The sequence below is a fragment of the Gadus morhua genome, chromosome 2, assembly GCF_902167405.1.
Source record: "Gadus morhua chromosome 2, gadMor3.0, whole genome shotgun sequence".
Lineage (NCBI taxonomy): Eukaryota > Metazoa > Chordata > Actinopteri > Gadiformes > Gadidae > Gadus > Gadus morhua.
In genome coordinates, this window is record NC_044049.1 from 21,842,572 (window position 1) to 21,860,071 (window position 17,500).

General features: G+C 46.8%; 2 protein-coding genes across 2 annotated transcripts in view; one reads left to right on the top strand and one right to left on the bottom strand.

The window, feature by feature from the left end:
* junbb (JunB proto-oncogene, AP-1 transcription factor subunit b) overlaps window positions 1–371 on the top strand; it is a 1,788-nt gene extending 1,417 nt beyond the window's left edge. The window contains exon 1 of the mRNA XM_030347149.1: window positions 1–371. This exon is cut by the window's left edge and continues 1,417 nt beyond it. The gene's annotated coding sequence lies outside the window, so the exon portion shown is untranslated.
* A 7,510-nt stretch (window positions 372–7,881) lies between these two features.
* rtbdn (retbindin) lies at window positions 7,882–17,365 on the bottom strand. The gene is given in 7 exon segments (XM_030349977.1): window positions 7,882–8,141; window positions 8,143–8,447; window positions 14,393–14,489; window positions 14,962–15,090; window positions 15,462–15,561; window positions 15,919–16,087; window positions 17,088–17,365. Coding segments are annotated over 6 exon segments (900 nt in total). The 5' UTR covers window positions 16,076–16,087; window positions 17,088–17,365; the 3' UTR covers window positions 7,882–8,029.
* Between the last annotated feature and the right edge of the window lie 135 nt (window positions 17,366–17,500).

Below are 17,500 nucleotides of genomic sequence, written 5' to 3' on the forward strand. Positions count from 1 at the left end.
CAGAAGGGGCTTGTTGTGAGACGGCTCAGAGACTATTGAGGGGGGGGCGAGAGACTGCCTGACACGGGACCCCCCTCCCGCGGTGCTGGACGCCGCTAACGGGGCCGTGAGACCCGGCACCCGCTCCCCCGGGTCCCGGTCGGTGTAGACCGGGAATGATGATTATTGTATTTCTTTGTATTTTTTACAACCGATATTGTCATGCTGAACCGCTGCATAGGCCTACTATTCTTCAAAGTGTATAATAAGTTATTATTACGCGCGTCCGGGTTGATCCCGGACCAACCGTCAACCATGTCCAATGTTTACAATGTCCTTTTATTTTTATTTGTGCCGTGTATTTAAAGTAAAAAAGTGTTTTCAAAAACTAACGTTGGTTTTCGTGATGTTGTCTTTTTGAAACGGGGGGCCTATAATTATCTGATTACGTAATATATATATATATATATATATATATATATATATATATATATATATATATATATATATATATATATATATATATATATATATATATATATAATCTGCGTAAACTTGACGTCACTCCCACACAGGGGGCCACAAGAAGACTCTTTTTTTAAGAGCCCTTAAAAAGTTATTACGAAAGTTATTGGAGCGCTCCCACAACACTTGACGTCATACGTTAGGCGCGTTCACCGGTGACTGCCCTTATATGGAAACCTTCGTTGCGTTTACAGGAAGTGCTTTGCCTCGTGCTCGCGCACGTAAGCCAAGCACTTCCTATCTACGCACGAAGGTTTCCATATTAGGGGAGGCCGGGGGAAAAGCGTCATAGGTCGGTGTGATTTGCTGGAAACCCTCACGATGCAGATCATCAGGTTTCCAGCGGGAGGTCAGCCTCCAGCGTTGCCAGATTGGGCCAGATTCCCCCCTAATCTGGCAACACCGTCAGCCTCCTAGAAGATCAATGATAACTTCAAATTAACCCGTCGCACAGTGACAGAGAGAAAATCCATAATGCTGATTCAGCGTAGTAGTAAAGTAGTCATTTGGTCTATAATTAGAGGTTCAACATGTCATTTTATGGCGTATTCTGACTTTATTTTTAACTTGGATTTACAGACAATCATTAGTTGGAGATCTTACAATAAACATAAATGAAAGGGGTGGTTTTATCCAATAGCCTGACTATCTAAAGAAAGATCTAGGTTTAGATTAAGACCAGTTTGGATTTGTAAAAAACACATAGGCCTAGCTACAATGTGTTGGGTATAAATTGACGGCGAAGCGATCTTTGTGTGTTATAAACCAATAAAGTAGACCATATAATAAACGTATGTACTAATCTACTTTAGTCTTATTTATAGAAACAACAATTCTGTGATTAGCCTAATTTATAATAAACATGCACGTGTGTTACACGTTATAAATACATCTGCATGTATATTTAGTTCACCATAAAGTGCGCTAAACATAAGTGTATGTTTAGGGCCTTTACTATAAAACAGGCCAAACACGAGAAGTCTTATGTTTAGCTATGACTAAGCATATGTTTCATTCATATATGTTTATTATAAACTGTGCTAAACATACGGGTGTTTTGTTTACTATAAATTAGGCTCAACACACAAGCAACAGGCTTGTGTGTTTATAACCCATAAGACTAAAGTATGCTTCATATAAAAAAGACTGAAGTATGTTTATTATAAAAATAAACTAAAGTATGTTTATTATAAAATAGACATAAGTAAGTATATTTTAAAATAGACTTATGTAAGACTAAACAGAACCAGGCTAGGGGTTATTACACATTAAACTAAAGTGTTTATTATAAATTAGGCTAAAGCATGTTTAACATAAAATAGACCATAAAGGGGGCTTAACACATCAACGTGCTGTTTATTACATTTATAGGTTCCGTTTGTTCCTTCACGCTCGGGAATCGAACCTGTCACCGCAATCCACTCGTCAGATGCGGCGGCAGCTTTGAAGTGTCACAGCGATTCACCCCGCGCACGTGAGGGGGGATCGACAGCGTGGGGGCGTCTCGAGCTGCCACTCTGTCGCTTGGCAGCGCGGGAGGCTCGCGTGGGCGACGGGTACGGGAGTGCGCGTGCGTGTGTGTGTGTATGTATGTGTGTGTGTGTGTGTATGTATGTGTGTGTGTGTGTGTGTGTGTGTGTGTGTGTGTGTGTGTGTGTGTGTGTGTGTGTGTGTGTGTGTGTGTGTGTGTGTGTGTGTGTGTGTGTGTGTGTGTGTGAACGGGGAGATGGGGGTACTGCCAAGAACAAGCGCCTTCTGGGTACACGTCAGCCCACACGTCAGCCTACACATATGCACCACTTGTTGTTCGACAACAACAACACAACTATTTCCATTCGTGACCAGAGCTGCTCAACAACAGAAATGCAGAAAAGTAGAGAATGAAACGGCCCAACATAAGAAGAAAGTCGCTCCTGGATCCGGGATCAGTAACTTGCAAAAAAACACGCGCCTGATAGCCCTTTATTAGAGCGACGTGCGCTTTGTTGTGACTGACGCACTTGACGCACGCACTCGACGCTCTGTCCGTAGGCCCGTGTTCCATCATAACAACCTTCATCATACATTACTGCATTTCGGCGTGGAAACTGAACCCGCCCTCCCACGCCTTTCGTGTATCTGGGACTTCACGAGAAAAACACTATCTCTGCTTCTCTGAGGAAACATCAAGACTTTCCTAGTCCAGGTATACATTTATTTAAGTAAAGAAACTCAAAGTATTAACTCCCACTAGGACTAAACAGGATTCTATTTCTTCCTTACTAATGAAGTATTCTTTTGGTGGGTGGGGGGGGGGCATACATGTACGGCCTGTTAAGCCTTTAGAGACTACCTGTGCTTAGGGCTTTAGAAATACAATTGAATTTAAATTGAAATAAATAAAGTCTAGAAGATTCTATTGACTTTCGTTATAATGATTAATAAGGCTATAGTCGGTTTGGATTAATCGATATAGTGTTTCTCATCCTAAATGACATTTAGCATCTCTGCTTTAAGGTTGTCTTAATGAGTCATACATGTTACCGTAATACACGGTGGACATGCACTTTCATGCACTTTACTAGTGCCATATACACAAGCTCAGGCACGCACACGAACATACACGAACACACGCACACAAACACACACGTACACACACACACACACACACACACACACACACACACACACACACACACACACACACACACACACACACACACACACACACACACACACACACACACAAACACACAAACACACTACAACTTTTCTACTGCTTACATGAAAACGCAAGCTTAAGCATACACACGCACACAAACACACACACACACACACTAGGCCTATACGTTATTCTGCTTAATAGTGCACACACACACACACACACACACACACACACATACACACACATACACAAAGACACACGCACACACACACACACATACACAAAAAACACACATACACGCACACACACACACGTATTTTCCCACACACACACAAACAACCAACCTATATTTTCTCAGACACACACGCACAAACAAACCCCGTTCTGAGCCAGCACTACGGACTCCAGCCCACTTGTGTGTTGGTGGGAACATCTGTGATGTTCACACTGACGTACGAACAGATCTGAGTGGGTTTAGAGTTTCCTCTAAACGGCCCTCTCTCTTTCTCTCGCTCTCCATCCCTCCCCCTTGCACACTCCCCTATCTTAACCGTCTCGCCATTTATTCACCCCATTTCTCCCCGACTCACACTCTCATCTCTCCCCCCTCTCTTAATCCATCTCCCTCTCTCTCTCTCTCTCTCTCTCTCTCTCTCTCTCTCTCTCTCTCTCTCTCTCTCTCTCTCTCTCTCTCTCTCTCTCTCTCTCTCTCTCTCTCTCTCTCTCTCTCCCCCTCCCCCTCACACTCCCCTATCTTAACCATCTCTCCATCTCCCCATCTCTCCTCCACTCAAACTCTCATCTCTCCTCCTTCTCTCGCTCTCGCTCCGTCTCTCCCTCCCTCCCCCCTCCTCCCCCAGTGTGTGTGTGTGTATGTGTGTGTGTGTGTGTGTGTGTGTGTGTGTGTGTGTGTGTGTGTGTGTGTGTGTGTGTGTGTGTGTGTGTGTGTGTGTGTGTGTGTGTGTGTGTGTGTGTGTGTGTGTGTGTGTGTGTGAAGCCGACTCCTCTGCTCTTAGGGTCTTTTGAACAGAAGAGGAGAGCGATCGATTCATGCTAGCATCGCTCTCCACCGAGCCGGGTCTCTGAACCCCTCCCCCACCTCACGTCCCCACGCTGGGAGAGCAGAAGATGATTCAGGGATATCTAGCATGATTGGACGTGGCCATGGATGATAAGTGAACAGGCATGCAAGCAGTATTCACAACCCACATCAGTGATTATCTTTGCTGAACTTGACGCTCAGGTTTCTTCTGAGGAGGCCACAGACATGATCTGTTTCAGAGAAACCACCTCAGGATTAAGCGAGCATTTATTGTACTGAAAAATACTTCATCATTATTTTGTGATTTCCTTGTGTCTCGTAATATTATGTTATTGTCTGATCTTTATTCATGATGTTCTATAAACCCATTAACGGTGATAACATTGATCTGTTATGTACAACGAAAGGTAATTATCAGTGTTGGTGCATCGCTTGGGGCGCACCGCTCCCTAGAGGCGACAGATAGCCACTACAGCAAACAGCACAGGAGAACGACAGGGTCGGTTCGGTTTATGGTTCAAAATGTATAATATTTCTGACTGTAGCATCCCTAATAAATATATAAAGGTCACGAACATTACATCTAGATAAATAGTCTGTCCTGTTCAGGCTCATAACGGAACAGATTAATATTGGTTGATGGAATAAACCTAATTAATTTTGTTAAAATTATTATGTTCTCTATACTGGCTGTAGGACTATTTGTTTTTTTTATTTATCAAGTGTTTTGGTGTGTGTGTGTGTTTATGTGTGTGTGTGTGTGTGTGTGTGTGTGTGTGTGTGTGTGTGTGTGTGTGTGTGTGTGTGTGTGTGTGTGTGTGTGTGCGTGTGCGTGTGTGCGTGTGTGTGTGTGTGTGTGTGTGTTTGTGTGTGTGTGTGTGTGTGTGAGAGCATCAGTTGTTGCAGTACCTGCTTCAGTTGTCCATCAGAGGGCGCTCTATCCCCGGCCTCTGAACATGACAGGAAGTCTATCAGAACCCAGTCCTGCTTTACAAACGAAGAGAATAGTTAACTAGCTAGTCACATGAATTAGTTGGGAGTTTATTTTCCAATCGGTGTATATGAAAAATGGATGAGCAACCTTCCCATTGGGAAGGTTGGTAGACTGATCTATCCAGCGTACATCTAGGTGGACACGCCCACTTGTGATGTCACTATGAATATCATTCCTTCCTTGTGCAAAACTGCTTTTTCCAGCTAATCACACCTGGTGGCAATGCATGAGTCCACTAGACCCTGACCCCAGTCTGTCTGTCCTTGACCCCAGTCCCTCAGACCAGGATAACCCAGTCCACCAGACCAGTCTCCCAGTCCGCCAGACCCTGTCCCAGTCCGTCAGACCCTGAGACCAGGCCGTCTGACCCAGAACCAAGTCCGTCAGTCTGTTGGTTCCGCTGATTGGTTCAGTCAACAATCCCTGGCCCATGCTAGGCTATATTTATCTGCATTCATTAAACCAGCTCCGGAGCACAAGACAATGCAAAAAAGCTCTGGGTCGATAACATAAGGTTCTGCTTATTATATCATATATTACCGACACCATGAAGCCTGTCACTCAGTGCTGTCATGACCTCGGCCACGGGCACCACGACGCAAAGATCACTAAGAAGGCTGCAGGCTTACTGGAAGACAAAATACTGTTTCTACTGGGCTACTGGGCCTGATTATAATCAGATTAAGATTATCATACCGCTAGCGATTACTGAAACCGATTGGCCTGATTATCAGTGTAATATAAATATAACTGAGATAATGAGGTTTCATTATTAACAGTTAAAGCGCCATAAGCAGGTCCATTGTGCACAACACGCCCCAGGGCCGGCTCTGAACTTTAATAATCATAGTGAACCCCCCCTTCCCCCATCCGAAACGACAATAAAATATTGACTGGAAGAAAAAGGCCTTGAGGGTGATGCCAAAAAATGAAGTCTTTATTGAGATTGTAAAGAAAGAAAAAGGAGGATTTTTTTTTTATCATAGTTTTGAAACTTGCGATACAAACTTGAACACGCACCGTGAACCTCCCTATTGAAATACTTTGTTAACGAGCAAACAACGCAGAATAGTTTCACGAAAGACCTGTGAAACATGACAACTGACACATTTGTTATTCCATTACTAGTGATGACACAGAACAGTTTGTGAAGAAATAAATGTATTCACATTGTACCTTTCTAAATAATGCTTTTAAAAAATTAAACATGACCTAGCTTGCTAACAATGCTAACGCATCAAAATTCAGGTTTACTGAACTTAACGAACATTCTTGCAAACTTTGCGCTAGAGAGTTTTCCTCTGGCTACGTTACCAAACCTTTCCTAAAGACATCCTATGTATGCCTGCTATGTGATCACGACCAGTGATCACACAATGCGCGGTGATATTTTGTCCAAGCCTTAAAAGTTTGCGGAAGCGGTTGAAAGCCGTGTGTCAGTGTGTGCACCCAGGGCCGTAGCACCAAATTCTGGGCCCTGTGTACAAGAGGTACTCATGGCCCCCCCCGAATCCCCCCTACCAGCCCCCTGCGCAGAATTGTTGACCGGGGTGGAAGACCGGTTGTTGACCGGGGGAGAACAATTGTTGACAGGGGTGGAAGCAATTGTTGACAGTGGGGGGGGGGGGGGGGTAATGAGTAAAGTAACTAAGCTACCATTTTAAGGAGTAACTAGTAATCAGTAATCTGATTAATTGTTCAAGGTAACTGTGGCAACACTGATCACGACATGATGGATTGAATATTATGTCGTAAAACACGCAATATAATGTATTTGAACAGAATTATCATGCAGCAACGGTTAACAGTCTTTCTTTTATTCTTTTTACAGATAATGTAAAAGGCATTTAACACACACATTGTCAAACAAACCCAACTGTTCGAATCAATACAAATGCAGACTCACAGACAGAACCATATGCTGTTAGACTACTGGACTTAGTGAAACTAGTTAACATTGAGTTGAATACCTTAAATAGCTAACTTTTACTACGTCGACATTAGCATGGATGAGCTTTAACTTGGAGGTGACTACAGTTAACCAGAGATATCTACACAGACTCAACCCATTGAACAGATAGACATATATTAGCAACGGATGGTTAAGGATGAGCGTTTATCTATATCTTTATCTATATTTATGTTTATCTGTCTTTGTGTTCATCTAAATATTTTTCTATCCCTATGTATTTTTCAATGTGTATCTATCTGAATGTACTTCTATTGAAGCGTACCTATCTATAATATGTATCAGTCTAAATGCATTTCTATCGTTGTGTTTATCTAAATGTTTGTCTGTATACGAGGTAAGGTTAGCAAGAGGCCCGGTTAGGTTACCAACTGAACAGGAGCCACGGATTGATATACATCTATATAGATAGATCTATATAGATCTATAGATTGATATACATCTATAAAGATAGATAGACGTAAATCGAAATAGATCTATAGAGATAGATATAGATCTATAGAGTTCTATAGATAGATGTAAATCTAAATAGATCTATAGATTGATCTAGATCTACATAGATAGATATAGTCCTATAGAGATAGATCTAGATCTATAGAGATCTAGACGCAAATCAAAATAGATCTATAGATTGATATAGATCTATATAGATAGATATAGTCCTGTAGCGATAGATATAGATAGATCTAGAGACAGATAGAGGGTAGAGATCTAGATCTATCGATCTAGAGACAGCTAGAGGGTAGAGATCTAGATCTATCGATCTAGAGACAGCTAGAGGGTAGAGATCTAGATCTATAAATCTAGATTTCTACCCTCTATCTGTCTCTAGATCTATAGATCTAGAGAAAGATAGAGAGTGTAGATCTATAGCGCCTACATGCCGCTCCCGCTCCCCTCCGCATCCTCCACCGCCACCGAGCGTTTCCGTAGCGCCGCCTTCGCCCGCCCTCCCTTCCCCGCCTTCCTGGCGGCGGGGGGCGTGACATGGACTGGGGGGGGGCGGGGCCTGGCAGGGGGCGCGGTACTGGGGCAGGCCGGACTTGGTGGTGTCGAGCTCCTCGGGGTCCACGCTCTGCGCCCGCAGTGCCGCCATCACGTCGCGGTCCGATGAGCTGAGGGTCAGACAGCCGCACGGACGGGAGCTGTCGCCGGGGTGACCGTCGCCGGGGGGACCGTCGTTGCCATGGACGCCATCGTGGTGCCCCCCCTCCTCCTCCTCCACCTGGTCCTCCACCGTCATGAAGGCGTCGCCCCACAAGCTCTCGCACAGGTCCCGGCCGTGCTGATACATCTACACACACACACACATCGGACACACACACGCACACACACACACACACACCACACACGCACGCAGACGCACAGAAGCAGACACACACACACATGCATGCACGTTCACATGCACAGACACACGAACACACACACACACGCACGCACAAACGCACGTACACACGCACACACCCACATGCGGACACGCACGCAGACACACAAACACACACACGCACACACGCAAACAAACAGACACACACACGCATAAAAACAGAAACAGACACAGAGACATCCACACACATACACACACACAGAGGAGTGTGAGTACGAACACGGAGCACACAGAATATAAACACAGAATAACAACCCTATAACCATAACGCCACGAGGAAGGAGGGGCAAACAACGCAGATATCAGATTGAATAACGATGTGCGTTTTGATTTACCTTCCACAGATTTCAGCAAGAGAACGAGACCTTGCACTTTGCGATTTGATCTGGAGGTTTTTGGACAATGTTAGCTTGTGGCTATTTGCAGGAATCCCTTGCTCAGAGACAGACCTCATGGTGCTCCACCGACCCACCCTGAGACCGCCTGACTGTAGACCCCCCTTTCTACAGGAGGGTTCGTACCTGGATACCACAGGGGTCCACACAGAGCTCTAAACCCTCTCCAGCTCAACAACCTACCCCTCCATAATCCTCCCTGAGCATTGTGTGTCGGTAAACGGACTACATTCATACAGCAATTTTCTAACCAGTGGCCCCTAAAAGCGCTTCACGATACTGCCTAGCATTCACCTATTCATGCATGCATTCAACCATGCAAGAGGACAGCCAACTCAGTTAGGGTGAGGCGTCTTGCTCAGGGACACGGCTAGGAGCCGGGGATCGTACTAGCAACCTTCTGGTTACCAGCCAACCCGCTCTGCCTCCTGAGCCACATGCCGGTAACTGGAAGGCTGCTAGTTCGATTCACGGCTGATCACCAGGCTGGTAGGTTGCTAGTGAGGAGGACGTGTGTCACAGTGCTGCTGCTGCCCTCTGTTACTGAGCTGTCTTCTGAAGCCTGCTCTTTAATCAAGAGTGTGTGTAGATTAGCAGGGATGCTACGTAGCACGGTAGAGCCTCCCCAGCCACTCCACCTCATAAAACAACTCAGTCGCGGGGATTATGCAAAATGCTTTTTTATCCACATTGTGCAAGGTCATTATTGAAGCAGCTTGAAATACACTTCAAAATCCTCCTCCTCCTCCTTATGTACTGATCCTGTGTGGGTTTCTTTCTTTTTGCGTCTCTTTCTGTAACTCTATCTTCCCCCTACATCTCTCTCTCTCCCTCTCCCTCCCTCCCTCCCTCCCTCCCTCTCCCTCTCTCCCCCTCCCTCTCCCTCCCTCCCTCCCTCCCTCCCTCCCCCTCTCCCCCTCTCTCTCTCTCTCTCTCTCTCTCTCTCTCTCTCTCTCTCTCTCTCTCTCTCTCTCTCTCTCTCTCTCTCTCTCTCTCTCTCTCTCTCTCTCTCTCTCTCTCTCTCTCTCTCTCTCTCTCTCTCTCTCTCTCTCTCTCTCTCTCTCTCTCATCATAACACTTTAAGCTTCGTTGCTCCTGCAGCTCATTTAACTCCGACCAGCCTCCTCCTAACCTCCTGCAATTGCAGTAGAAACGCACACACGCGCATACACAAACACACACACACATGCACGCACAACACACGCATTGGCGGATACATGTGAACATACACACACACACACACACACACACACACACACACACACACACACACACACACACACACACACACACATACACACGTAGGCCCCCTGAGAGGGGGTCTTACACTGAAAATGTGTAAATGCCATGTGTCTAGAGTGCAAAACGTATTAGTGACCCTCTCTGAGACACATAACACCACAATATATATTTTAGTAGATTATAGATGACCAAATAATTTAAGGATAGACAATAAAACCATTATTGAACATGATTATAAAACCATGTTCCATGAAAGTTTGATTTAACTCCATGTTCTCAAAAGAAAACGTGATCTGACGTCTGCAGAAACACACACACGCCTAATAACAGCATAATAACAAGTAAGAGCCTCCTCTTGGGCCCTAGCGGGGCTCCGTCACCGGCGTCGCCACTGGCGATCGCCACAACGTTGCCACTCGTTGATGTTGACTTGGCTTCTTCATTTGAAGGTTTAAAAAAACCAAGGTAGCTTCAGGATCTTTTTCGATAATTCTTTATCCCGAATCTCCTTCCCCCGCAGTCTGCGCTTTTGCGTGCCACTCTCAAACCTTTTATTTTCCGACATTTTGTCAACTAGCCACGAAAACCTTCCCGCCTCTCATTTCAATCGATTTGAATCGCAAGCCAAAACATTCTTCTACATTTTGTGAAAGGCTGTTATGTCATGGTGCCCACGTAGGTCACTGGTAAATTGGGCCATTCAGAAGCCACAAAAAATTCATATCAAGTGATGGACAGAGAATTCGACAAATTACAAAGCAATGCAATTTTTATTTTTATTTTCTTGGCTCATGATAGGCATTTGATCATTGTAGGCCCCAAACAAAAAATCACATTGTTTTAGGCCTACGCCGATCGGGGGGTCTATCATGAGCCAGTATTAAAATAAATAAATAAAATAAATAAATAAATGTAATACTGCAGCTCATGATAGGCCCCTGATTGTCGTAGGCCCCCGGGCTTCAGCCCAGGTAAGCCCGTGCATTAAGGCGGCCTTGCACACACACACACACACACACACACAATCATGCAAGGACACACACACCACACACCCGCGGCAGACGTGGTGTTATTTCCTGTCAGAGCTTATTGTCACCAGTTGGGTTATCTTGGTGTAGGTTGCTCAATGCTGTGCTGAGAGGTCCCCGAGTTAACCCCTCCCCTGCTGAACCTCCTGTTTTAACAGGAAGGTCAAAGTCCAGGCCTGGTTCTGTTCTATTGTGGAGAAGCGTTTCTCTGTGCTGGAGCATGTCTTTACGGTATTCCTTTTTGAGAGTTGCACCAAGGCTATGGCATAGCCATGGTAACGCAGAGACCCAAGGCGTAGCCATGGTAATGCAGAGACATTGTTGTCCATCTTGAATCTTCACTGATGGTCGAAACTTACTTGGTAATAAACTATAGTTTTTTTATTAGAGGTTGCATCTACTGTACCTACTGTATCTATCTGCAAAACAACAAAACAAGACTGGACTCACTTTGTACGTTTGATATTATGATTCCTAACTGATGTATGCTGCGCGATTACGAATTAGATCTCCCTTTTGTCTTTTGCACCGATAAAGGACTCATTTAAAGCCAGATGTTAGAGGAGAGATGCTGACATCTGTAACGAGCAGAGCGGGAACACGAGGGCGCGTATCTCCTGAGATAGAGGACCAGCCTGGCGGATATTAAACCCACCGGCGCGGTCCTACATCAGAGTATTGCTCCTCTGCTCGGTACACACACCATATGGTCAGGAGGATGAGAGAGGATGAGACCGTACAGACGAGCACAGCATCCCGGCATTAATCCTCATATTGATGGATCAATACATCATACCGCAATGTATTGATCCGTTTTAAACCGTTCTATTAGTGAAGCCCAGGTGGGAGAACCCAATGCATCTTATTAGGTCGGACTATACGACTAGAACCCTTTATAGCTTTACGTAGAACAACATGTCTAGAAGTATAACCTGTGTGACTATATGCATAATTATATCAGGAGCTCAAGTCACGTGACACTAGCTTTTCCTTAGGATTCTAAATCAGGTTGCAGGCAGTGTGGTTGGCATGGAGAGAGAGAGAGAGAGAGAGAGAGAGAGAGAGAGAGAGAGAGAGAGAGAGAGAGAGAGAGAGACGGGAGGACAAAGGAAGACTCAGATTGAGAAGGGAGGAGAGAGCGAGGGAGGGAGAAAGAGAGGAGGAAGAAAGAAAGAGATTAGACAGAAATAAGATGGGATAAGTAGGCTGAGAGCGTATATTTGCATCCCACTCCTTGGATGGATGACGAGTGTGTGCATGAGTGTGCACATGAGAGTGTGTGTACATGAGTGTGCACGTGCGTGTGCACGAGTGTGCTTGTCAACATGTCTGTTTAATATCTTTCTCTAATGTGCATTGACATCCATAACATCCTCCCCATCCACCATCCGTCCCTCTCTTAATATAGACTCTGAGCAGTTAGCAGTGGACTACGTACACCATGCTAGGGGATCGCCTCGGGCAGGGCAAACACCCTGTCACCTCCAAGTTAGCCTGCTGCTACCGCTACCGCTAAGCTACTGCTACTGCCTGAGCTTCTGCTACTGCCATCAGAAGAAGAAACACATTCGAGATGGAAACGCACACAGTGTCCTTCATATCCAATAAGCCTTTCCTACTGACACAGCCTGTGTGTGTGTGTGTGTGTGTGTGTGTGTGATTTTATCCCAGAAAGAGAAAGATATAAAAGAGAGAAATAAAAAATGAGAAGTAATGTGTGTGGTTCGATGTGTTCCGGCACTGTGCGTGTGGTTGTGTGTGTGTGTGGTTGTGTGTTGCGACTGCGCCCCTGCCCTTAAACCCTCTGTCTGTTTTAGATTTAACCTTTTATATATTTATTTCCCTCCTCTCCTCTGACCTCCAGCACATTAGCCCTTCAGTCCGCACCTGCCCCTTCTGAGACGGACCTCTAACAAAACACAGCTCAATCCCCTGAGGGCAGTCACCCCGCAGCAAGGCCGGCCCCAGCGGGAATGGAACCCTTAACCTTGTTCATTCGTTGCTCCATCACCCCTCCATCACCCCTTTGAGCTCCACAGGGTATCACCCCCTCATCCTTACACTATTTAATGCCTTGCTCTACCGGTTGAGTAAGACAGGGAATCGAGCCCCAAACTCTGGCAGTATTAATGCCTACCAGCTGAGATGCTCAGGGAATCCAACGCGTAACCCATGCTGTATTAGTGCCTTGTTCTACTAGTTGGGGACTGAATCCTTAGCTTCGACAAATTCAATCGTCAAAAAATCTAAGAAAAATCGAAATGTGTGTATTAATCAAACAAACCTGTTGCGCGATGTAAGAGAGAATCATTGACACCCACAGACTCCAATCCCTGTCCTGTCTACAGAGTGTGTGTTGACAGGTGGTATGAGTGCTTATTGACAAAGAGGATTTTTCTCTTAAAACTATAAGCTACCCGCTGAGCTAAGTAGCATGCGCGCTAAATTCCTGAGCGCAAAGGGGCCGTCAGAGACCGCCTGCAGCGAATCGGAGACAGAACAACAGCAGACAGCTTCAGTGGTACTGTTAGACCAGCGGGCCGCATTCCAATAGTCATCCTGTCAATAAGCCACTCCCTCCCCCCCCCTCCTACGCACTTATTGAATGTTGTACGTCCTGGCATTTAATGTACATACTTATTGTATGTCGTACATAGAACTTAGTTATATAGTGCATTGTGTAGCTTCTTATCGTAGCCATTTTTTTTTGTATGCGGATAAATGCGTCTGCTAATCACCCTGAATGTAAATGTAAATGTTATCCTATACTGATATAATATGGATTGATTCCTAGACGTCCAGATGTCCTAATCACCGTTTTACCCACGGTCCCGATAGCCATAGTGAGTGATAGAAGCAGCCCTAAAGCGCTCGCTGCAGCGGCTTCAGACTGAGGTGACATCAGTGCGTCCTACAAAGGGTATGTTCCGGATTATCCGGAGCGCAGAGCAGCACAGGAAGCTTGCGTGTCGGAACGTCGGCATGAGGGGTCGAAGGGGAACCTCGGCTAACTGTATGCAATTTCGGCCATGTGATTGGATTATTGACAAAGGCGGGTTCGGGACATGTGATTGGACGATTACAGTGAGCCCTGGAGGACTCCTGTTGAGACACCTCTCCTGGTCTGAGGTGTACCTCAGCCTACCTGGGGGGTATGGGGGCACCGGGGGGGGGGGGGCCCTCAGCCTACCTGCTGGTACTGGACGCAGGTCCCCGTGCAGTTGTGGCCGCGGGGGTCCCGGGCCCAGTTGCGGGCGCAGGTCAGGTCCATCCTGCAGGCATCGAACCTGCGAGCAGAACAGAATAGAACCGCCGGGGTTTTGAAGGCTCATCCGTAGTGGTGCTGATAGGGGTGGAGGTGGAGGTGGAGGTGGTGGTGGTGATGGTGGTGGTAGTGATGGGGGTGTAGAGGTGTTGGTGATGGCGGAGGTGGAGGTGTATGTGATAGTGGTGGAAGTGGGGGCGGTTGTCGTGGTTGGGGTGGTGATGGGGGTGTAGAGGTGGTGGTGATGGTGGTGGTGGAGGTGGTGGTGGGGGCGGTAGGGTTGGGGCTTGCGGTGGGTTTAGTAATGACGGAGGTGGAGGTGATGGAGGTGGGGGTGGTTGTCGTGGTTGGGGTGGTGATGGGGGTGTAGAGGTGGTGGTGATGGTGGTGGTGGAGGTGGGGGTGGAGGTGGTGGTGGGGGTGGTAGGGTTGGGGCTTGCGGTGGGTTTAGTATTGACGGAGGTGGGGGTGATGGAGGTGGGGGTGGCACTCACCAGTCGCGGCAGAAGCTGTGGCAGAGCGGGACGGCCTGGATGTAGGAGCGCCGGCGGGGGTGTGGCCAGCGGGCGGCGTCCGGCGAGCAGCGGTAGAAACAGGAGACCCGCTTCAGGAACACCTCACACCTTCGGGGGGCGGGGGAGAGGGGGGTGAACGACGGCGGGTGAACGGGGCTTCCTCACATGGATTTGAGGGCACGAATTGGTTTTGTGTTATAATAGTGACAGCGTTAAACATTCGACACATTTAAGCCCCGATTAGCGTTTTCTCTCATCACAATGACCCTGGATGCTAGCATTAGCATAGAACAGTAGCTGGCATGTTTTAAACAGGAAACAGTCCATACTGTAAGCACTGGATATTAACAATGTGAGGAGGACACCACCGTCCAAGTCAATCATATAATATAATATATCATATAATAAGTCTCTGTTCACACCAATTCAATTAGATTAATAATAATGTACTTCGTGATATTTAATTTTTTTGTCCGTACGTGGAGCTCAGATGTCCGCAGTGGTCCCAGGGGGCGTTCTTGTTGCTGAGGGCCGGGACGTGAGCGATGTCCTGGACGTCCTCCACTGTGCAGCACGCGTCTGAGGACGGGAACACACCGACTCATTACTTATGTCTCCTGTCCTCTGAACAGCATTCACTCAGTGTTAGGAAGCTGTTTGGACATCATGTTTTAGGAAGACAGAACAGCTTGATTCCTGCAGTGTGGGGGGGGTGTTTAGGTTGGTGGTGTTCGTGTCGGTTGGTGCTCGGGTGGTGTCCTGATCCTACAGTGTGGGTGGTGGTATTGTTGGGTGGTGTTCAGGTGGTGTGGGTGGTGTTCGTGACATAGTTCGGGTGGTGGTGTTCGAGTGGTGTTGGTGAGGTAGTTCGGGTTGGGTGGTGTTTGGGTGGTGTTTAGGTCAGGTGGCGTTTGCGTGGGTGATGTTCCGACGTACTGTCGGTGTACAGCGAGCACTCCGTCAGCTGGGGTTCAGCGCTGGGCGTGGTCTTGTGTTTCCTGTCCTGAAGACACGCCCCCTCGCCGAATGCACGGGAGGGCAGTGCCCCCACCAGGAGGGCCAGGAGCAGCGGGGTCGCCATGGTGACCATCATCAACCACACTGCCTGGGGACGGAAGGTATAGACATGTTAATGACTTGACATTGACGTGTTCACTGGGACAGGGAACAGCTTCTTCTGCTCGCAATGTTGTAACATTTGACACTTTACATCACATTTACACTAAGGGGGTTTAGCAGACGCTTTTATCCAAAACGACTCACAATGATTGCATTTGTCAGAGGAAAGAGAAACAACAATATATCGCTGTCGGTAAAGCCTGATGTACTTCATCATTAATTATGATTTTTTTTTTTTTTTTTGGACTGATACAGGATTGGCTCAATCTCTCTAGTCCCGCCTCCCGGTGTGTTTACCACCGCTGCTTGATTCTGACCTATCGCGAGAACGGCTTAATGAGGTGACGAAGTTACTCAAATCTGACACCTGCTCCCCGGAGCGGCGACACGACACGAATCCGATAAACGCTCTTGGCGGCGGGGCGACGTGTGGCGCCACACGCGTCGCGCGCCACACGTCGCTCAACCTTCAGGACAACAACGAGGGGGAGAAGAAGGGTGGAGGGGGGCGAGGGGGGAGACAGACGAGCCAATCAAGCAGCTAATTGCCCCCCCCCCCCCCCCCCCCCCCCCCCCCTGTTTTTATACCAACTGTTGGAGTGGATATCGAACTGCGTCCCAAAACCCGCGTGCATGAATAAATACTAATAAATACTATTGATAATTACTGATCAATAAATACTGATAACAAATACAGCCAACAAAACGACAATAATAACTCGAGCACGCAAAAGAGAAAACTACATGACGATTCTTGTCGAACGGCATTAATATTAACCGCGGTATAGAGACTAAAACGCCACACAGCCTTGTAAATAATAATAATAATAATTATAATCTCGTATTCAACTTTTCAAAGACCGTATTTGCAAATCGATACCGGAGGCAACTTTTACAATTCAACAAACGCATTGTTATTATGATTCCCACCCTCCATGTTAACCCCGGCTCGTTTCTCTCTAAAACATTTCAATCAAATGGCCTACTTTGTATTTTGCTCGTTTATTCCGCCGATGAGGAACCGAAGCGTCCTCTGGTTGCGCTGGTTGATTAGAGTCTGCAGCTCCGCTCCGCGCGCGTGCCCGTCTCTCCGTGCGCGTGCCCGTGTCTCCTGCCGGGGATGCGCGTCAGCTTCCCTCCCTCGGATTTAATTGAAGGGCATTTTATCGTCCAACAAGTCTCCTCTCCTCCTCCTCGTCGTGTAGCCTGCGTCCCTCCCCTGGGACTCTGGCCATGGCTCTACTGCTTTTATTTCCAGTGTCTCGCATGTTAAAACTCTCTCTCTCTCTCTCTCTCTCTCTCTCTCTCTCTCTCTCTCTCTCTCTCTCTCTCTCTCTCTCTCTCTCTCTCCCCTCCATCAAAGACTAACGCCCAACAGACAAGTCGGACACACATGCAC